The sequence below is a fragment of the Lutra lutra genome, chromosome 4 (genome assembly GCF_902655055.1).
Source record: "Lutra lutra chromosome 4, mLutLut1.2, whole genome shotgun sequence".
Lineage (NCBI taxonomy): Eukaryota > Metazoa > Chordata > Mammalia > Carnivora > Mustelidae > Lutra > Lutra lutra.
The window spans coordinates 138,238,252-138,262,536 of NC_062281.1; the positions used below are offsets into that span (position 1 = coordinate 138,238,252).

The 24,285-nt window shown below is 35.6% G+C and overlaps 1 protein-coding gene across 4 annotated transcripts in view; it reads left to right on the forward strand.

Annotated features, from left to right (window-relative positions):
• The window catches only part of NEGR1 (neuronal growth regulator 1), an 861,528-nt gene extending 838,741 nt beyond the window's left edge, over positions 1 to 22,787 (forward strand). For all 4 annotated transcript variants that reach the window (XM_047727677.1, XM_047727679.1, XM_047727680.1 and 1 more), the window contains exon 7: positions 18,541 to 22,787. In XM_047727677.1, the coding sequence (XP_047583633.1) occupies positions 18,541 to 18,665 (125 nt within the window). In that variant the 3' untranslated portion in view covers positions 18,666 to 22,787. The remainder of the gene's footprint in view (positions 1 to 18,540) is intronic.
• Positions 22,788 to 24,285: the final 1,498 nt, after the last annotated feature.

Consider the following 24,285-nt stretch of genomic DNA (forward strand, 5'->3'; position numbering starts at 1 on the left):
AACTTCAACATGGCTGCTCTTTGGACTTTCTGCTCGTCACTGTCATTTCTTTGATAAGTGATTTTCAAAGCAGGTGTTATTCTTATTGCAATCACATTGTCACACTCCATTATGAGGAAGCAATTAAGCCCATAATAAGTTAAGAGGTGATGTTTTCTCCTTTTTTTTTTAATCTCACACAACTGTTGATTTGTTAGCTTTTGAAAACAGATAGGAATTTTTCAATTACATCCTGCAAAATACCTTTTTTCATTCTGAGTGTTTGAAAAGCAAATGTATCTTGGATCCAGTACTTTTGTGTTTACAAATCTGGATATGATTTAGTAAGCTTTAAAGAGATAGCAAGCGCATAGTAAGGAAATCAGATTTACATAATTTTCTGCTTGCTTACAGAACACAGCAGTTGAGATTATCTTTTACATTTGGGAAGACTGTTTTAATATGATAAGATGAAATACCACCTACAGAACACTTGATCTTGCTAGTTTGACTTCTTAAAATAAATTATGGGCTGATTTGTCATAGTGACTTTTAACATAAATTGCTATTATAATCTAGAGCAGCAATTCTAAAGGAGACTGCTTTTTCACTTCATCTACATAAAAAGATTTAGGTTATTTCTACATTTATTCTTTCCTCCCTGCAAGTTATTTGCTGTAACTTTACATGGCAGGAACAACAAAAATCCATGCTTTGTTCATTCCATCCATTCTTCTATTCATACACGGTAAGTAGCAAATCACAGCTTAAATGGAGAATGGCACAGGTAAAAAAGTATGTTGGCTTTAACTTTTGTATATAAAAAAAATGTTTTTTTAGGGGAGCATGTGTGTGCTTTGTTCCCCACTGGAAACACAATTAGATTGCAGACTCAGGGAAATAAGATGAGCCCAGGGCTTTACCTTTATCTTCAACACATTTATTCACTTACTTATCCATTCATTTGTTTATTTATTTACATATTCTTGCTGCTTCAATAGCTACTGTAAATAATGAGTGTTATAGTCCAAACATCTTTCAGCTGAAGGAGTGTGAATTGCTAGAAAAAGAGGAGGTTACACTAAACCAAAGGACTCTAAAGTCAGACCCTCTTCTGCAATCAGGAGCCTCTGGGGAATGTTTGATGTTTTTCGTCCTGATTTTTGCTTTATGTTTTGTGAGCATTATGCTTGACTAAGCTTTCTGTCACTGTCTCTAAATTCTATTTGTCTACATTTGCCACGGTGCCTATTTTCTGTAGCATCTGTATTCATTATTTGACCACAAAGGAGTTAGAAAATAAGCATGGTTATGTGCTTACTAGGATTAGTTATTCATTGATAAGTGTTCAGATTCAGGCATTTTACATTTAAACAGTGGGAGGGGGAAGTGCTCACAGGGCTTCTGGTCAAGCTTTTTTTCTGTACTGTGGATAGAGATTACATACATGTACATATTATCTCATTCAGGGCTCAGCATGAATTGGAGTAATCTTGGATTTATAAGTAGCTCACAATTATTTCCTTTCAGCTGAAAGGAACAATAGTACTGACCCCCTGGAGTCTCTGATTGGAGGCTTTGTTTTTATTGTTTGCAAAGGTGAGGAAAGGTTTGTATAAAACACGGAGAGCAGACATAGTTTAGGATTGTAGAATGGCATCTAAACAAAAATTTGAAGTAAAGACAGACACATAGGTTCGAACAAAGATGTATTTGAAATTATAACAGAAATTCTGCCCTGCCAAGCCTTCCTGTGCTATATGTCCCCAACCCCCGCCCCTCTCCAGGAAGAACTCAAAATGCCACAAAACACCTTCTGGGAATTAAGAGCTCTTCTATGTGCTGCTCATTTGGTGCTTAGTCATTTCACCTTGATGTATCTTTTGGTCTTCCATTTCTAATTTGGACCTCTTTAAGCCTACATTTGCTCTCAACAGTTTATGTGATGTGTCCCAGCGTGAAAGAAAATCACTGATTGTATTCATTTTCTATGGCTATGAAAGAATAGCCACAAATGTAGTGGTTTAGAGCAACATTTCTTAGCTCACGGTTCTAGAGATCTGAAGTGCTGTGTGGCTCCAAGGGATTCTCCATGGATGATCTCACAAGGCTGACATCAAGGTGTCTATAAGCTCTATAGAAGAGCCCAGTTTCAGGTTCATCAAGACTATTGTGAGGGTTCAGTACCTTGTGGTTGTAAGGTTGAGGTCCTCATTTTCTTGCTGGCTGTCAGACAGAGGCTGCTCACTGCTTCTAATGGTCACTTGCCTTTCTCAACACATGGGCCCTTCCGTCCTCAGGCTGGCTGTTCCCACTCAGGGTCTTAATCCCAGATTTACTCTTTCACCACTAGAGAAGAAAACTGTCTACTTTCAGAAGGACTCATGAGAGTAGGTCAGGCCACCCAGATCATCTGTATGTTTTCAGGTCAACGGACTTTAATTACATCTCGAAAATTCTTTCACAGCAAAGCCTAGATTAGTGTCTGATCAACTGGGAGATGGGGGAGTACCTGTAAGCCCCTGGCAGTTCTGCACAGAGTAGACACTACAGAAATATCTCATAAATGAATCCACCAACACATGAATAAATGGTAAAAGAGACACTTTTAGAAGTCATATAACTCACCTTGCCAATTACTGATAGATAAAACTGAACTTCCAGGTGATTCAAATTTTATTTCACCAAAGTAAGTTATTTTTGGTCATTCACACTTTATCTAATAACCATGATTGAGTTGATGGATCACCTGAAGGCATTCCATTCTTTGTTTAACAAATGACAATAAATTTAAGACACATTGTTTTTCTTTAAAGACCCAGTTATCAGCCATGGGCCCACATTGCTTGTATAAACTAATTTATGCATCACAAAGCATGGTCACCAACATTATCTCCTTCAGTGCTCAATATAACCTGTAACCCTGTCCTAAAGAGGGAAAAAACTGAAGCTCACAGTACTTCAGTATTTTGTTGAAGGTCTTTAATTCTTTGTACTAAAAATTTTCTAAAAGCAATTAACTTTGAAAAAATATATTTGGGGGAGGGAGTCATAATGATGTAATTAAAGAATTTAAAAAAAAAAAAAACCCACTCTGGGCAGTCCTATACATGCCTTGCCCAAATGTTTGGTAATTATAATGCAATTATTATTCTACTCTATATTTAACACTGGAAATACAACTTCTCAGGAATTAAAATAGTAAGTTATCTGTGTCAAGTAGAAGAGTCTAGTTTTTCCAGCACTGTCTAACCAGCTGGAAAAGGACATCTCTCTGTTATTTAACTACCAGTGAAATGATGACAAGGTGGTATCTTCAAACAAACAACATGCAATTAAATACCTTTAATTGACAGCTAAGAAATAGTGACATTTGATTTTCCTTCCAGGATTTTCTAATTTCTCTTTATTTAAAAAAAGCTTTTTCAATCTATTATTTTCATGATTCAGTGATCTGGAGATCAAACCATATTTACTGACTCGAGGTTTCATTTCTATAACTTAAACCCAAAAGCAACTCAATGGCGTAAAATTGAATGCATGAATGAATGAATTGAAAATGAATTAATTGAGTATGCATTCTAAGATACATACTCAAAAGATATTGGAATTACTAGACTCGTATAATTTACTAAACATACCTGGGAATAGAAAAGGACTCCAAATATCCAGTATGAAGAGATGTATTTGCAAGGCTCCATGATGAGTATGCTTATGTTTCTGCTGTTATTTTTAATCATAGGGTCTCCCTAGACCACTCTTTTCTCCCAACATTGTTTAAGTTTCAATATCTTTTCCAACACTCACTTTGCTTCTTCTCAGCCACTCCCTTTCACTTACAACATCCTTTTCATTATATGTCCACATCGTATTTCACCTCATTGTCAGCAAACAATAAAGTAAGGCTTCCCATGGGTTTTCTGTTGCTGCTAAACCCAGATTTAGTCTGCGGTGGTTTTCATAGTTCTATAAATGACTTTGAACTTGACTGAGGACCCTATCCTTAGCACTGAACTGTGAGGTTTCACAGGAATCGTCACCTTGTTACTTATGAAATAAAAATGGCATTATGGCTGTCTTAAAGAAGAAAAACACTCACACAAAAACCATTATGACAAATTGAGGAATATTGAACTAGTCAATTTGTGCATTTCATTGAACATTCTGAACCATACAAATTTGAATGAAGCTTTCAATACACAAATAAGCCAGTTCTGTAACAATAGACACTGCCATTATATATCAGACATTATGCATAGTGCAACCAGCTGCATCAAAAAGATGGGGGAATTGGGATTTGTTTTCATTGTTAAATTGAAATCCAAGAAAAATTATTGTTGCTCTGTAATAAACAGGAATGCTGCTTAATGAAAAACTCTATTTGTATTATTGGTGGGTTTTCTGTTCCTAATTCAGACACGAGGATAAAGCTGCTCTATTACTCTTTATAAGCTGGTAGCTGCCATAATGCTTAAACTCATCAAAGGATCATCTTGTTCATATGTGAAGAATATCAGAAGAACAGTTTAAATAGGATAGACAAGAACTAGTTTAATATAGGAGGAGATTCTCGTAAGATTAGTAAGAACATGCATAGCGCTTATTGCTTCCTTTTTATATCCCTTTATCTTCAGGAAAAAAAGCGTAACAATGAGATATTAACATTTAATATCTTTTTCTCTTTCCAGTGAAGGGAGAAAATAATCATCTGTCTTTTCTAATTTTAAGATTAAAAGAAGTACATCCAAGTGCAGTTATATAGCCCAAACTTTTTTATAAAACATGTTTCTAAGAATACACAAGAAAGGAAGTGACTTCATGGTTGCTTTCCTTAAATCTTGCACATAAATTTACAGGGAATTTTAGAAATTCACATTTGACAATTAAAATGATGATAAATTTCCTTTTTAATTGTGACTATAATTAAGTTTAGTCTGAAATGAAAAATGCATATTAGAACACAGACATTTAAATGTGGGTCTCTGATTTCACTAGCAATTCCTCTTAGGTATGGGTATAATAGGAAAGTAGAAAAATGTTACTGTAATAAATTGACATATTTGTACTTTTGTGGGGTTTTTGGACACATTTGTTTTTAAACTAGGCTTTGCTCTCTAAGAATCTATGGTTTCCTGAATTATTTTTTCACTTTTTAAGTTTTCACGTCCTGACTTCAAGCATAAATATTAAAAACAAACTACATTTTATGCAAAGGGGCTAAATTTGTTAATTTTCAGATTTCATGTGTACCTTTGAGAACCTGAAAAGTCAGGACAGTTTAGACATATATGCAGAATTTTATAGGTTCCTATTGTTTTGATTCTAGGCAACATTCTCATTCTCCTTGATATAAACTAAAATTAACCACTCATAATAGATTCTAACGTGAAAATTATCCAAATATCACTAATCTTTTTTATTAAAGATTTTATTATTTATTATTTATTTATTTGAGAGAGAGTGAGAATGAGCAGGGGGAAGGACAGAGGGAGAAGCAAACTCCCTGCTGAGCAGGGAGCCCCAAGCAGGGCCCAAACCCAGGATCCTAGATAATGACCTGAGCCAAAGGCAGCCACTTAACCAACTGAGCCACCCAGGTGCCCTTCTAAATACCACTAATATTTAATCAAGAAATATTATGGGCTTTATATGCTTGATGCATTTTAAAAGGTCCATGTGACTACATTATGAGATGTACATAAAACATACATTGACTATAGATCTTGGAAATTACTTCAAATATTTGATATTTAAAAAGATAATGATCACTTCTAGCATGTATATAGAAAAAACTCATTTTGTATTTTATTGGTTGAAATGACTAAAGTGGTATGTAATTGTTGGATCATTTACTAGACTATGAAATTATTTTGATACTATATTTAGGAACATTTTAAGATTCTATTTGTTATATTCAATATCAATAAACAATGAAAGGTATAGAAATCTGAAACAAGACACTAAATAAATGAATGTGGGCAGTGCAGTGTGCTGGATAGGATACCAAACTCAAAGTCCAGAGAACTGAGTTAATCCTGTCGTAGGTATTCCCTCCCTAGATTTCAATCCCTTCTGGCTTTAAAAGGGCAGAAAACTGAAATGCCATTCTCTAACTAGATTTCTGATTTGATTATACATTGACAACAGAGAATAGAACCTCTCAAAGTTTCTTTTAACCCTGGAATTCTAATAATATATGACTTAGTGAAAATTAATCCTTTTCTTCTAGATAGTTTTGTTTCTACTTGACATTAAGTTCCTGAAAGCCAATGATTAGATTTTGTTCATCTTCATATATTCAACACAAACCACAATGCCTAACCCATAGTAGTGCCCAGGAAGCATTCGTTGCATAAAGAATGTGAGTACTGTTATAAAAGCCAGTTATTCTTAAGTAACTCATTTTCTGACTCACCTAAGATTAATTTTCCAGCTTGAGGGTTAAACGTAAATATTTTGGTTAAGGATAGTAGAAAATAATGCCAAAGTAGAGGCATCTCTAATGAACTAAAGTTTTATCTAATGAAATAACAACCCTTCTCCTTGTGATATGTGATCGAAGAACTGTGAATATAAAATTATCACCTGATTGGGGCTCCTGGTCGGCTCAGTCTTTAGCTTAGCATCGGGCTCTTGGTTTCAGTTCAGGTCATGATCTCTGAGTCACAGGATCCAGCCCCAGGGCTAACTGCACTCAGCAAAGAATCTGCTTGAAGATCCTTTCCCTTCCCCCTCCCCTAGCTCATGCACACGCACTGGCTCTCTCTCAAATAAATATCAGTGAATCTTTTAAAAAATTATCAGCTGATAGACTGAAAAACTACTGTAATGTAGTCCTAGGAAGCCTTATTTCTATTATGGTCAAAAACTCTTTTGAGAAATAATATAAGTGGCTAAATTTATAATATCCATAAAATGAGGCAGAGGTAAGGGATTCTGAAGTAACACTTTAAAACATTCCCACTGCTCTTTTTAAAATACTTTTTCTGGTGTCCAGAAAAATTATGAGCCATATATTCTATTTTGGAGAAGAAAGTTACTAAACATCCTTAAAAACAAATATGAATCCAGATTGTGTAATGTGTCCAGTTCTAGGATCACTATGCAAATGTACTGGTCCTTTTTTTTTTCTTTTCATCCTTTGTGGGACCATCCTTTGGACTAAAATACCCTAACATCTGACTTTTGCATGCATGTCCCCAAGTTCCTTTCATAGGAGCTGTATTTCCCATTTTCCCATCTTACAAGTTGGATCACCTTAGGCAGAAAATGTAAGGCAGGCTGGAGCTTTGAAAAAAGAGCATTTCAAGGTTGTAGGGAGAGCAGTATTTTATAGTTAAAATCATAATAAAAATATAAGAACCATGAGTGCTTTTAAATATTTAAGAAATACAATAGGAGACAGAACTTTCATTAGGCAATGTTGCTGGTGTAGCAGAAACCAAAATGAAAATAGTGTAAAACAGTGGGTAATATTCCTAGGATAAAATCTATGAGGAAAAAATCAGATTTAATTAAGATTTTAAGACCCCCTTTACATTATTAAGGGTATGTGCCTGCTAAAAATATAATTAATGCAGACCTCATAAAAGTGATGCAATGGAATTATCAAGACCCAGGAAGAGTGGAGGCAAAGAGATAGGATAATTACTTTCAATCGATTTAATTATCCAAAACTAATTTATTGTACACCTACTATGCGCAGTGCACTATTCACTGGGGTGGGGCATATGAAAGTACCCCCCTAGACATGGTATTTATAATCTGTTGTTTTCTTCTTCATACAAGAGTGTTATCTTTGTGTGAATCCTCCCAAAATGAGCTGCTCACTTACAGGTGATTATATTAGAAAGAAATTTCAAGGAACACTGGTAGGAGACTGGATCAAGTTAAACAGAGAAAGAGGGAAAGCCTGTCCAAGAATGTGTTATTGAGCTGGTCCCTGCTATGGGTCACTAAGCTCCATCCCACTGGGAACCCTGTGAGGGGCCATGTGGAATATATCTCAGAATTGTTTGCCCTGCATGCAGCTGGTTGTCATAGCAGCAGCCAAAGTAAAAAGGCAGCGAGAGGATGGAAGGCAAGATACAAAAGGTGTGTGAAACAAATACATTTTGCAAATGTATCTCTTGTGGAGATAAAAAGAGCAGTTATTCATTAAGCCCTTATTATGTGTGGCCATTGTGCTAGCCACTGGGGAAGGGGAAAAGAGAAGTAAAGAAAGATGAAAAAATCAAGGTCCCTGTTCTTTAGGAACTCACAGTTTAGGCAAGGAGGTAAGTGAGAGAACAAGGCCCTTTGAATAGCAGTTGAGCCTCAAGGGAGGGAGCAAGCAACGGTTCAAAAGACCGAGTATGTTATCACAGAAGTAACCTTTGAACTAAGTCCTTAAGGAGAAGTAAAATCATGTGAGACCAAGCCTAGAAATTTGGAAGGGGATTCCGAGTAGAAGAAGTATGGACTGCAAGCCAGGGGAGTTAGAGTGCAGTTTGTTCAGAACACTGTGATCTGCTTAGAGGAGTTATATACTGAGACTGTAGTCTAGCACACAGAACGGTATAGCAAATATAGTTAAGTGCTCAGTAAGTATCTGTAGGTACTCAAGCATTACTTGTGTAATGAGTGAATTTTCTTTCTTTTTTTTTTTAAGATTGTATTTATTTATTTATTTGTCAGAGAGAGAGCACAAGCAGGCAGAGTGGCAGGTAGAGGCAGAGAGAGACACAGGCTCCCCGCTGAGCAAGGAGCCCAATGTGGTACTCGATCCCAGGACCCTGGGATCATGACCTGAGCCAAAGGCAGACACTTAACTGACTGAGCCATCCATGCACCCCTCATTTTAGATTTCAAAACCAGCTTGAATTTCTTCTAAAAGTTGATTGAGTTGCATTTGAGCTGGGCACTAACAGATGGGCACTGTTCTAACAGGTAGAGATACAGAAAGCCATCCCAGATGAAGGAAGAGCATGAGCAAATGTACAAAGCAGCAAAGAGCCCTTCCCGCCTAGTGTGATCAGCGCAGCCCATGGCAGACAGCAGCCAGAGTAGGACTGGAAAGGTAGCTTCAGGAAAGTTTCAGGAAAGCGTCTTGAATTCTATACAAAGTCGTTTGGATTTAATAAGGTTTCTTAAATAGCCGAAATATAATGGTAATGATTAGAGAATCATTGAGAATAACTGAAAATCAATCTGGAGCATAACAAGTGGAACAATTTAAGTAAATCAGAACTACGGGGCCAGATAATCACTGACCTTTATTGCATTTGAAAAGCTGAGGAAAAAAAAATGGAAGGTAAATGTAATATTCCAAAGAATGAAAAAGATAATCAAACCTTATGAAATTCTTGATCCTTAATGCTGAAAGAGCCATGTTGTAGAATAACAAAAGAGGCTGCTTTAAGATTATGTTCCCAACACAAAAGAGGTAAAAAAATAAAATTGAAAAAATAAGAGAATCCAATCATTAAAGCTCCAAATTTAACCACTTACATAAAAAGTTAAATAATTTTACACCCACATAGCCACACATATAAAATCTTAAAAACTCATTCAACTTGCAAAAAATGTTTACTGGTTTGCAATTTCTCCCACTTTTTACCACACTAGCAATGTCACATTGATGATACAGCTGATGGCAGTGACTATTAGTGACCTTAAGAACACAGCTGGGTTTCTATTTTTATTCCTGTAAAACCCTCTTTTCTTCAGCTAAATGATGCCTTAAAGGCCCAAACGAAAATCTATGTAGCCAAGGCGATTTGTATTGTATGTTTGTATATAAATTTCACACAACAAAGCCAGTTTTGGAAACACATATACATACTCCCACACACATACACACACACACGCACTTCAAAATATGTAATGATAATTATATAGAAACCTGTTTTCAAACCAACCAAGAATAAATAACTGGGCTTTGCCCAAGTTCAAAGAAGCATTTAGGGCTATACAAAATTACCTCTCTAGGCAACACACTTCAAAACAGAGCTATTATAGATTCATGTAAATCACTTCTGATCTGCTAAAAATGGAGTAAACAAACAAGCAAAAGATCCACACATTTAGAAGATATTGATGAACAATTCAGGCTCTAAAAGTTTTTTCAATGACCATGAAGGACAGAAAAAAGGGCGCAGAGTTTGTTTCTATTTGGGTGATTGCTTACTTATTCTCTTTAGCTCAAATTAGAGGTAATAGTCTTGGAGAGTTTCATCTGGCTATTTGCAGATAAAAGTATTTATCTACAAATAGGCAGATTTCTGAATATGGGTAATAACAGAAACAAACATATGTTTAAAATTCCTAATGTAGTTGATGCTGAGTAAATAGGATTGTAGACTCTGAACTTTGGCAGAATGGCCATTCAGCAAGCAGAAAAGGATTCAAGGATGGTGGTCTCCCAGAGAGATAGCTTAGGAGTTGCTAGGAATAAGCTGGTAGGAAATGCCATGAGTCAGAAAGAGAAAGGAATCATGTGATTTCTCTAGCCATTCTCCTCATTGTTCATAATATAAAATAAAGATACTTTCTGTGAAAACAGCTGTTTGACATTTTCATGTTTGTGAAGGCTCTTGTCTGTAGAAGATGTTGGAACTTCCTGAAGATAGGCCTTCAGTGTTTGATCAAATGAAAATATAAAGATCTAAAATGTGAGAATAAGTATCTACATATAGATTTTCTATAACCTTGGGCCTTGATTTTGAAAAAAAGAAAAGTGTGCCAATGCACACTTGTTAGACTGGTTTTTTTTCTAAATAAGATAAAAAAGAAAGCTGATAGGCAAGAATTCAAAGCCATTTACCGATTCCTACTTTCTCTCCCTAAATAACAAGTGAAGCTCTCTTTGCTAGAGGCTCATAAATGAAGCCTTACTCTGCCAGACCAAGAATGGCATGAAAAGTGGGCCATGTTATGTTTACCTCTCTGTAGTCTAGGAAAACAGTCTATAGTACAATAAAGGTGTATTGAGTAAAAAGGAGTCTAAAAATCTAGATTCTTTTGTTAAACATCATTAGCCCTACCACATCATCACTATGCTACTCAGGCATTGCCAAACCTAGAGCCTCAGGGAAGATCTTAAAGGGTCGACAGTACAGGAGCATTGATAGCCACACAAAAAAGCCTACCTCTGGAAATTACTGTGCCACCGGTGTGAGATGGTACATGAGAAGACAGGGTTTGTCTGTGCTGTGTCTTTAACACAGCGCATCCCACCTTAGGACCAACCTGGGCTCCTTGATTGCACAAGAAATAGCACAAAAAGCAATAAGGAGGTGATGTCACCTGTGCTGAGACTTGTCTGCTTCTTCCAGACACCACAACCCAAAGTTGTACATTTAGTGGTAAAACATAACCCATTCTAGTACCCTTTTCCTCCCCTAATCTCCCTCCAGGGTTTAGGCAGAATTAAATGATGCAAAAAATCTGGGTGTGATCTGAATCTGGATATCCCCTCCACCTGCTGATGGTGTTAAGGGGTGGGTATCGCTAACAAGAAGATTAAAATATCTTTTGAGCTAACGCCTCCCACAGTATGTAATGAAACTGAGTTGCACTGTCTTTTTAGATAGAATCAATGCTGCATAATTTCTCAGTAAACTAATGTGCAATCTATTTTGAATCCACATTAATCACTCTCTTTTATAAGAAATCTAATTTAGGTGTAAATCATTCACTTCCCAGGTACAGGTTTTCTCAATAAAACATAAGTTGAGGCCAGCTTTTTCTTATGGAAGCAGAGTTAATGTAACTAAAGTAACTCTACCTAAGATTTCAGCAAGAATCTTAAAAATATGACTCAAAGCTAGTTTAGTTAAACTTGAGTAATTTAAGGAAATTGCCTAGGCAAGTAATTGGTATTATACCAAAACTAAATATTTCACAGTTACATTTGCTTTTGCCTAAAAATAAAAACTGGAGCAATACAAGGGAAAACTGCCAAGACTGAAAATAATATGCAGCAGCTGTAAGTAATTGGGAGTGATAATCATAATTAGACAAGATGTAAGATGTGTGTTAAAACCCAGATTGGATCTTCCTGTTGACAACTGGGAGAGTTCCCAAAGGCCTGGACTCTACACCTAGCCCAGGCACTTCTGCTCCTGGCCTAAGAGCACCAGCAAAACCAAACTCAACACTAGATGAGCCACGAAACCACACTCTAAAGTCCATGTATCATGGGGGTATGTGGGGAGAATGGGGTCATACTCCCTGGCCTCAAGGATTCTTCAAACCAGAGGAGACTGGACAATCACCGAGCAGCAAATAGCATTAATAAAAGTCCTTCAAAAGAAGCCAAGATAATGAAGAGAATAAATATGTTTGCAAGATAGACAAGTTTGTAAGACCAGAGAAACACTATTTAATCAAGTATAGATTAAGAGTGGGGTCTAATATTCTTGTTCCATGGGAAACATCTCAAGCTAAGAAGTAAGCTTTCCGGGGGCAGGAGTAATTCCTCTTTTGCTCAGAGAATGACTCAGAGAATGCCTAGCACACAGCACACACTGAATTGGCCAAATAAGTGAGGGAATGAGAAGTGTTTAGATAATACTCGAGGGAGTGTACATCCTGTGGCAGATGCTGTACTGGGTACTTCAAAGGTAGCGACACATTTTACCTTTATGATAACTTCTGAGATACACCAATCCTCATTTGCAGATGAAGATACTGAACTAAGCGCAGTTAAGAAATGTGTCCAGGTTAGTCCAGCTAGAAAGACGTGGAACTAAACTTCAAACCAACATCATCGTCATCTGGATCCACAGTCCCCGGATTATGCATATTTAAAAACTAGAATGCCTTAAGCTTTACTAAGAAAGTGAGTAGGATAACAATCTACTTTTTCTGTTGCCTTAAATTCTTACCTACAAGCGACAAGAATAAAATGGCGAACATGAAAACATCTAACACAATACTCGAAGGCCATGTATTCTCTCTCTTTCTCAACTCTTTCAAATTCTTCACCCTTTTGTTTTCTTCCTCCTTTTTCTTCTTTTTCTTTGTCCTTTTCTTCTCAATTCAAACCTCTTATCCTTTCTACATTCTTTTCCTTAAGACCAAAGACAATTAAACAGAGAGTAGGAAAGAAACACAGAACAGTTTTCCTCTCACATACTTTGCCTTTAGAGCAAGGAATCATAGGAACAACTGTTGAAATCGGGGATTTTATCGAAGTTGTTTTGAATTAGACAAATGAATATTTAGGAATATCTTCCCACATTTAATTCAACTAAAGTCTGTTGAACACATTTGATATAAGATATGGATGCACACATTATAAAGATGAATGTTCCATAACTTCAACATGGCCCATAGTCCAGTGGAAGAGAAATACATAACTTATTATAAGTTAAAAAGAAACTATTTCTGAAGTCAGATATAAATGGAGGACTAAAAATTCTTAAAGAGATTAGGGGGGCCTCGTGGAGTAAATGGTATTTTAGATATCTAAGGATGAGTAGGACCTTGGTAGGTAGAGAAGAACAAGAAGGAAGGCCATTCGGCTTATGAATATGGCATGTGCAAATGACAAGGAGTAATGAAAATACCCTATGTGTTCAGAAAATGGCCTGTGTGAGTGGAGGTAAGAGTATGTATGAATCTGGATTAGTCGTCTAGAACAAGATAACAGAGGTCCCTGAATGCTGAGCTATAGTGCTTTGGCTTCCCTCAGTAGGTAATGGGGACACTTGATGGTCTGTGATTAACACAGGCTTCTACTCTTGCCTCCACTAGTATGATCTATTTTCTATAGAATAGCCAGATGATCATTTAAAAATGTCAGCTAGACTCCTCTGCTCAGAACTCTCCTATGGAGATTTTGAATCAAATCAAAATTCTCAACATAGCTCCACTAAACCACTGATCATATACCCTCGCCCTCCTAATTTTCTTTAGGATGAGTAGCAGTATGATATTCAGAGGCAGTGAAAAACATGGCAGAGAATATACAACAGATCTGACCATGCCAGAGGCACCACTGCCTGTCTCCTAAGAAATCCACGACTATATCTGACGGGTATAAGTTCATCTAAACTCCCTTTCGTTTGCTGCAAGAGGATGGTGCTATAAAGTTTGATGCCTGCTCTTCCCCCTTATAATTGGCCTTATGATCTATCTTCTTGCTCAAGTGCTGAAGGGAGGTACACTAACTCTATACAGGTCTTAGAAGGTCATAAGTCTAAAAGCATGGAGAGAAGAAAGACAATAAAACATGAGTGATGAAAGACAATATTCTTCTGAAAAAAGTCAAGTTATTGTGTTGCTTTATGTGCTTATCGTCAGATTGGGAAATGGATATGAAACTTATCATCACTCAACAAATATTTATTGAACACTTACCAAATACCAGACTCTGTATTCTATAACAGTGATAAAAGACATATATAAAAAATCTTGGTTTGAAGATACTCTTGGCCGACTGGGGAAAGACAGGTATGTAAACATGATGTGATAGATATGTAAATACAATATCAAATATGCCAAACTGATATGGCATGTGGGACTTTATAAAAACTTTTCTCTTTTTAAAGTGTATGATATTTGAACTGAGTCTTCAAGCTAATATCTAATAGTGAGCTATTATTTTCTTGAATTCTTAACATTTTTCAATAATTTCTTAAATAGCTGATTGAGATGCAACATGCCAAACAAATCTAACTGGCCCAATAGTACTGAGACCCCTAACTTTAGTATCTTTAGCCTGGTGCTCCGAATCACCCAGTTAACAAGTCACACACACTACAAATCCATAATAAATGTATCAGACCAAGGTTATATAATAATAGGATACCCCAAGTAAAAGGACTACTATATCCCCATTTTAAAAAGTGAGATATATATGTACTAACATGTGTATATCATTGCATTTCTTAAAAAAATAGTTGTATTTGTATCTGCTGTCTGGACTACTTACCTGTCATGACTCCTTAGGAAGCCCTCCCATGTTTGTTCATTATCCTTACAATTATATATATCCTAATGTTCCATACATGCCTTTTTTCTTTAAAGATTTTATTTATTTATTTGATAGAGATCACAAGGAGGCAGAGAGGCACACAGACAGAGAGAGGAAGGGAAGCAGGCTCCCTGCCGAGCAGAGAGCCCAATGCGGGGCTCGATCCCAGGACCCCGGGATCATGACCTGAGCTGAAGGCAGAGGCTTTAACCCACTGAGCCACCCAGGTGCCCCCATACATGCCTTTTTATTTATACCTCCAACTATAACCAAACTTTCCTAAGAGAGGAGATTGAGTTTTATTCACCTGAGCCCATGTTCCATCTCCAGCACATGAAAGATGCTCAATATATACTTAAGGAGAATAAATCATGATACATGACTTAGCATTAGTTATCTGACCAAAAAATTCCCTTGACTGACTTTACTCTTTGCTTTTTGGCTTCCTAATTATCAATAGCTATTCTACAGTTCATTTCCTATAATAATTGCAGTCTAATGATGCAGCAACACGCTCCTATTTTATTTTGGGACTAATGGAGTATTGCATCTACAAACAACTAAGGAGTACAATGGAAAAAAGATATACTCTTAGTTAAAAAGCATTATTTAGTTTTAAATATATTACTGACATATCTTTCTCATGTCTAAGACAATAGGAGGCTGAGTAGAAGATAAAGGTACGCTGGGGGAAGAGGTGGAGTGTATGGAGTTAAGAAACAAAAGGACCATCTCTATCTTATTAGGTAGTATATTCCCAGTGGCTGGCACCTAATTCAATTAATATTTCTAAATGAATGAAAGATGACGTATTGTAGATTCTCTGGCCTATATGCAAGTGACTTGCTTCAGAGGAGATTTCATTTTGTAAAAGAGAAATACTCCTTTTAACTCTGATCATTTCATTTGTTTAATTGAATCATTCATTCAAGAGACATTTCTTGAGCATCTACTTTGCCACTCTCAGTGAATGGAAACACAAAGATAAATAAAACAGGACCTAGGAGGGCTCACAGTCTAGTGGGATAAATAGATATGTATATGAATATTTGCAATGTAGTATAATAGTTCTATGAAAAGAAATATACATGGGTGGTCTAATGACACAATAGAGTTATCTGCTCAGCTTGCTGGAAGAGGGGAGGGGATTCAGGAGAGATTGCCTCAAAAATGCCCTTTAAAGGATGGATAAGGAGTTTTCATGGTTCTTTATACTTTACCCACTTACTGTACTATTTAATTTGTCATGATAATAAAAATTTTATTTTTGCTTTGTATGCCTGGCTTTTAAGATCTATTTCTTATTTATGAAATCATTTTATATGCTTTGCTTATTATTAGTCCTTTACTATTATTCTGGTTTTATTGCATGCAAGATTCTTAAAAAACAACAGCAAAATAACTCTTCAGTAGCTGTCATTGAGAAGGTAACAGACCAATTAAATATTTATTTATGTTTTAAAAAACAAAACACCTTTCTAGGTCTTGAACAAGAGAAAATAATTTAAGGAGCTTCATGGTTTTAAATTAGACTTCTTTAAATTAGACTTCAAAAGCTATGGGCTCAACAATAGGCTTCTTTTCTTCATCATCTTCTCATTTTTTAAAAACTCATTTGTGATGCGAATAGAAGCATTAAATAGTGCATTTTGCTCTGTGTTTACTAAAGGGTAGTAGTCTCAGTCGCTGAGCTACATTCACCTGGACCCAACAAGTGCACCATCAAGGAAACTTTCTCCTGCATAGATGAATGCATCTTTCATCCCCTATAATTTCTTAGAGATATAAACAACGCAATTTATTCTTCTTGTAATATGGAAATATAGTCATTGGTGAAAGTTCCATTAACAACTATCTTCTGGTAATTTAAACTCTGTGTGACTAAAACTGCTCCTGAAATTGAGTTACGGATTTGGGGGTGAAGTAGTATTTTTTTTTTTTATTACACGATTCATTTTCTATTAGGAAACATTGCTTGAAATCCAGGTTTTATTAAGAGAGGGTAATTAAATGTATGTTGGTGGGGGGTTTTATTATTACTGTTATTTTTATGATGGCAAATGAGAATCGGTCTCAACCAAAGCAGAGCGTGCCTGTAACATTCAATTTCTGAAACATGGTGTAATTCACGTTCCAAGAGGCAATTGTCCTCTTGTGAAATGAAGTGGAATCCATTCAGTAGATTCCCAAAATATTCCAAGCTTTGGTGAATCTCTAGGTGAAATCTCTTAGTGAAAATTTAACTTGACGCTTGGCCAAGTACTACATAATCTTCTCTATGTATGAAACTGTGATCTTTCCAATTTAAAAGTAATCATATGATTCAACAGCTCCAAATTCTTTAAAATCTCCTTCAGTATAAAAAAACTAAATTCTTTTTCCTTATAGTTGGGGTCATGTTTTATCTGCCTAGAGTTCTAGTTTCAGTTCCCTCAACTCCAAGCCTCAAATTTCATGGTCCAGCAAGACTCATTTGCTAGAATATAGGCCATGCTCTCTCCTTTCTTCATACCTTTGAATAAATTGTTTCCTCTGTCCAAATGGCTGTTCCCTTTAGTCAAACTCTCTGTGAAATCATCCCTCCCTTGCCCAGGCAGATTTAGATACAGAATTTTCTGTGTCACTCAGTTTATATATCTAATACTCCTTGGATTATATTATAATTGCTTCAATATCTTTCTTCACCTAATCCCCCACCTCCCCCCAAAAGAAGATTTTTGAAAGAGAGAATCTCTTGTTTTTCTAGCATTCAGTGCAGTATTTGGCCAATAAAAAAGATGCACAAATATATGTAAGTGTATATGTATGCTATCCCTCGTATGTGACATCTAAAAAAGCTGAACTTGTTAAAACAGAGCTAAATGATGGTTACCAGAGTCTGGGGAGGGCAATCGGGGAGATGTTGTTTAAGTGTACAAATTTAGAACTAGTAGGTAAATGGCTGCTGGAAAACTAACGCACAGCACAGTGATTATAGACAACAATACTGTCTGTATTATAACCTCCAAAGTTGCTACAAAACTAGATTCTAATTGTTTCCATCACAGAAGAGAAATGATAATTATGTGATGTGATAGAGTTGTTAGCCGATGCTATGGTCGTAATCGTGATCGTATTGCAATTCACAAATGTAGCAAATCAACACTGTTGTACTCCTTAAACTTACACAGTGTTATAGGTCAATTATATATCCCAACAAAAATAAATGTTAAAAAATATATGCATGAACTACATATTATCCACTAATCCAAATACTTACAATGTGTATAAAAGGAATAATAATGTTAGCTACTGTTTAGTGACCACTTAGCCTGTGTCCAGCCCAGTGTAGTGGGCTGTATGTGCTTCATCTCCAACTCTCACTGCAGCCCGGCCAGGTGGCTTATCTTATTCCCCTCTTGCCCTTGAGAAAACTGAAGCTCAGAGCTGTTACTTGAATAGGTCACACATTGTCCTGTAGCAGAACCAGATGTGAAGCTAAGTCTGTCTGACTCCAGTGCCAGTGCTCTCCCCAGTACAGCCAGCTGCCTTTTGATTATTATTAAGATCCTGAAAGACACAAATTAGATTTTGATTTAATCTTTTCCATTTCTTTCCAGCTCCAAGTACAGCCCAGTATGGAATTACCGGGAGCGCTGACGTTCTTTTCTCCTGCTGGTACCTTGTGTTGACACTGTCCTCTTTCACCAGCATATTCTACCTGAAGAATGCCATTCTACAATAAATTTAAAGACCCATAAAAGGCTTTTAAGGATTCTCTGAAAGTGCTGATGGCTGGATCCAATCTGGTACAGTTTGTTAAAAGCAGCGTGGGATATAATCAGCAGTGCTTACATGGGGATGATCGCCTTCTGTAGAATTGCTCATTATGTAAATACTTTAATTCTACTCTTTTTTTGATTAGCTACATTACCTTGTGAAGCAGTACACATTGTCCTTTTTTTAAGACGTGAAAGCTCTGAAATTACTTTTAGAGGATATTAATTGTGATTTCATGTTTGTAATCTACAACTTTTCAAAAGCATTCAGTCATGGTCTGCTAGGTTGCAGGCTGTAGTTTACAAAAAAGAATATTGCAGTGAATATGTGATTCTTTAAGGCTGCAATACAAGCATTCATTTCCCTGTTTCAATAGGAGTCAATCCACATTTACAAAGATGCATTTTTTTCTTTTTTGATAAAAAAGCAAATAATATTGCCTTCAGATCATTTCTTCAAAATATAACTAACACATATCTAGATTTTTCTGCTCGCATGATATTCAGGTTTCAGGAATGAGCCTTGTAATATAACTGGCTGTGCAGCTCTGCTTCTCTTCCCTGTAAGTTCAGCATGGGTGTGCCTTCATATAAAATAATAATTTTTCTCTTCATCTCCGACTAATAAAATGTTTTGCCAAATCCTACAATTTGAAAGCAAAATAAACCATAAGATAAAGTCGGACTATATCCTATCTCTCAAGAATGAAGGAGCTGTTAGACTCTAAAAATCTCATCCCTCCTAACCCGTGTGGTATGAGGATTTTGCCCCATATAAACTCAGTTGTGTAATGAAAATAATGCAATTAATATAGTGCAGGTAAATTTATTACAATATGTATTCTTGTAGTTGTAGTTGAATGTTGGATCCTCTTTGGGAAATAATTCCCTTCTAAATGACAGCACAGTCCATCCGAGAAATTGCCTAACAATACAACATCCTTTCCTTTCACTATTCCAAGCCAAAATTTTTAAGATGGCTTGTCCGAAAGAACACAAAGTCTGATCACCTAAGATTACATGAGTTGGTGAGCACACCAGATTTGTTTGGCTCTGAGGCAGGTAAGTGGGTATGATAGATACAGTGCTCCTGCAGACAGGGGCATTTCGCATATCTTGCACCTGAAAACATCACTCACTTGATAGTTGGGAATGAATGTTGTATAAAAGAAAAATTTCCAAGATACATTGTATCAAATATTCTGTGCTGGCATGCAGCAGATCAATCCCTGAAATAACTAATCCTGTAATAAAATCTTTCTCTGGAGCCATGTCAGTTCAAACAAACAAGGCCAAAAAACAAACCACACCACCAAAATTACCATGCTTTTTTTCTTCTTACATGATATTTGTAAGATGTGATCTAATGAAGACAAGACACCAGTGATTAGAATATCTTGATTATATTAATTATTAAGTTATCATGGATATTTGTTTCTATCATAAAGAATGAAAACTACATTTTTAAATGAAAATAGTGTTACTCTAAAGTATTATGTTAGAAGAGTATTTTGATGGTTTTACTCTTTACTAAAGAAAGACCTTAGTCTTGAAAGCCATTTTCCAAGTTTGACGAAATTACCAGTTTCACTGCAGAGACAGTTTTCCACAAATAGTTCCCTTCTGCAAGTCATACTAATCACAAAAAAGCTACTAATAAAGTTAGATACAAGATATTTCATAGCGGGCGTATATCCTTAAGATATCTAATATTTTGCCCCGAAAGAAATGGCTTGAAAAATCATCAATTTTTTTCAAGTAAAGCTTAGCTCTGAAGTACACCATAAATCTATTTTAATTAGAAAAAAGTAAATCCTAAATGAGGAGACATAAATATACAGTGTTTGCACAAAATGGCAATAATATGGCATAACGCTATTAAATTTACTCACTATAATAATTCATTATATTATTTTGACTGATGTATTAAAAACTTTTTTAACACACATGACATTTTAATTTTGATTATTATTGATTTGCTTATTTAAATATTATTTGTGGAATTGGTGAGTAAACTATATATATATATATACATATATATATATATATATATATATATATATATATATTGTTTTTGTATTGCAGCTTTAAAGTGGCACACTCCATAATAATCTACTTACTAGAAATAGTGGTGCTACCACAAAAGTGTTAACCATCAGTACCATTGTTTGGGAGAAAGAAACAGATCAAGAATGCATATTATACAGTGACCGCTTTCCTAGAGTTAAAGATACCTCCTCTTTGTAAGGTTTGTAGGGTAAATGTGAGGTAAATCAAGGTATAAACTATGGATGAACCAAATAATTAGTTCAAAGTGTTGTCATGATTCCGAATTTGTGGAGTCTGGTGTTTTTCCCATAGAATGTGACAGAAGTACAGTCATAGCCCAGTAGCTATATGTATTTGCCTTTATGTTAGAAGAGAATTCCTTGAGTGACATTTTAAATAGAGGAGGTATTCACTATGTTTTTCTGTATCACAGCAGCATTCCTAGTCCTTAGGCCCCTGAACAGAGTGAAACCATGAGTATTTATGAGTTCAATATTGTTCAAATAAGGCTACAGTATTTGCTTTTTTGTGTGAATGTATGCATATAATGTTCAAGTAGATGATTTTACATTTATAGACATATGAAATGTCTGATTACTCCATTTTATCAGTCCTGACTGTACAAGATTGTTGCAATTTCAGAATAGCAGTTTTATGAAATTGATTTACCTTTTGATCTAAAACAATTTTTTTAGCTTTTCATTTCAGCGTTTTATTTCCACAAGTTCCATTTGTGGGAATCCTTTTGTTGCCCCTAGTTTTGTTTTGGGTTTTTTTTTTTTTTTTTAGGAAAGAAAAATAAAAAGCAGTTGAAGAAAGAGAGTGGAAAGAAAAGAAAAAGACAGAAAAGAGTGGCGGTAAAGAGAGAGGGGGGAAACGGAAGAAGGAAGGACAAAAGGAAGGAAGGGAGGGAGGAAGAAAGGGAGAGAGGGAAGAACAGAACATTAGGGTAGTTGACTTAATTCATTTGCATTCTTGGTTTAACTGCACGTGGTGTAATTATGTTTTACAATGATCCCATTCGAAACATAAGTCCTGTGACACCATTAAGTTCCTATTATGCAGCAATTATATAATGAAAAGTACTGCCCAAATTATAGTATTGTGTTTTTTGGGAAACACTAAAAGATTCTAGAGAGAATGTCAAACTTAAAACCACTTTTGGGGGTGTTTAAAACTTAAGTGAAAAATTAATGCTTTACATTCAAGCTATATCTAGAAAGTAGACTGGAGAACTAAGAAAATTACCCAGGTAATTCAGGACAAAAAGAAATTTCATATATATATATATATATATATATATATATATATATATATATATATCCCAATGTGTGAAGTCAGAAAACTGAGAAATTTATCAAAGCCAATCATCTATATTGATCAAATTTACTGAAAAATTGTTAATTTATCCATTGTGCTTAGCTTTGTGACAGCCAAAATTATCTATTTAATCTTTTCAATAAAAATTGTTTTTTGAAATTCAGAAATGATTTAAAAAGAGGTCAGGTTTTTAACTATTTATTGAAGTATGTGGATGTACAGTATTTCAATAGATATGAATATGAATAAATGGTATGCCTTAAGATCCTTTGAATATGTATTTACTTTAAAGACTGGAAAAAGCCCTTCCTGTCTTTTAGTAAAACATCCATATTTCATAACCTGATGTAAAATATGTTGTACTGTTTCCAATAGGTGAATATAAAGTCAGTTTATCAATTAAAATATGTATTTGACTCATTTAAAAGCTTTATTAGTTTGAGAGAAAAAGGAAGAAATAATAATTTAAACATACTTCTGCTATTCCCTTCTTTATTTTCTGCTGCATTCACCATACTAAACTCACATCTTTCAGGTGCTCCAAAACAATACAAGTTGAAAATATTAGATGCTACAATTTCAAAGGGCTCCACAATGTAGCCTTTTTCTCTGTTGCTGATTCCCAGAAGGTTTCACAAGTTGAACTACATCTAGCCTAAAGAAGCAATTTTCTGGAAAGACTTAACTATCCATTATTTAGGACTCTCACCTGCCGAAATGCAACAAAGTTAGCCACAGAGACTGCTGATAAAATCCTGTTGGTTTTTATAGGTCAAGCACCCAAAAACTCAAATACCTATATGATTCAGGCATATAATATAATTTCATAAGACAGCTGGGTATAAAATGGAGAGGACGTACTCCACCTCAAGGCATTCAGATATGACTTCCTTAAAAACACCCTGCTTCCCGAGCAAAAACCATTTGGCTGAGAGCCCTTAGTTTGTGACTGCTATAAAATCCAAGTGAAAGACACCCCAAATGAATGATTTAAGCCCTCTTCTCCAAATCTGTCCATCTACAACGGTCAACCAAATGAAAAGGAATGGTATGGTAGATTAAAACAACAAACCATGATAAATATCCATGTGGTGTAATAAGCTCTTTTGAAATATGGGTATCATTGCTATTCTGGGAAAACTATATCTACTAATCTCTTCTTCTCCCAAAATGAAAACACATTAATAAACATCTGATTTTCCCACTGGTTTATCACTTCTCCCTGTGTAACTTCTGTCCTGCAATCAATCGCATGGGAATAGAAACATCAAGTCTCAGACCCTGAGAGGTAGCACATGAAGCAGAGCTCTTTTGTCTCTGAACATGATAGGTCAAAACACAGATACTTCAAAATGACATCCAGGTGTTTGGAAAATAATCACTTGCTTTAGCCTGTTAGGCAGACATTTAAGAATGTTAAGAGAAAAATTTCTAAGAATAATTCATTCAAGATAATGGCATTCAATCCAACCACCAGAGAGTTGATGCACTCTTTCTGAACTTCCCAAGAAGCATATGCCTTCACATTCACGTGCACTTCTAATAATTCTAAATTCAATGAAAATATTTAAGAATTGACATCTCTCGTGGAAGGAATAAAATTTGGCAAATGAATCACATAAATACTTGCCAGTCTTCCTGGAGAGGAAGAAAGAAAAAAGTTTTTAGTCTTTCCCCTGAATCTCTGCCCACAGTCATCTTAAAGTTAGCACAACTCACTCAATGTCTTCAGTCTAAGCAATGTGCTCCACCTCAGAGACTGGCAGCTAGAATTACTAGTGGCAGCTAGAATTACTCCTGAAAGGTCACAACTATCTCTACCATGCACTTTACAATGGCAAGGCACTCTAGCAGACATTGCTACTTTGACTTTCACAATTCTTTAAAGTGTTATTATTGTCATGTGTTGATGATGAAAACAAGATTCAGAAACCTTAAGACACTTGCTGAAGATTGCACTTCTACTAAATGGCAGATAAAAAGCAAATAGGCAATGTAAAATACTCCCCAAGTTGTTTCTATTTCCATTACTTTTCTTAGGAAGAGGAGAAGGAGGTGATCATATTACTAGCTTCACAAACAACTATATGTATAGTTATATTTATAAATAAGTAACTTTGCTTACACATTTTTTTTCTTAATGCCATCCTTTTATTTTCCAATGCTTCCAATGCTTCCAGAGCATATGTGGTTTAAAGGCAAATCACATTTTATACT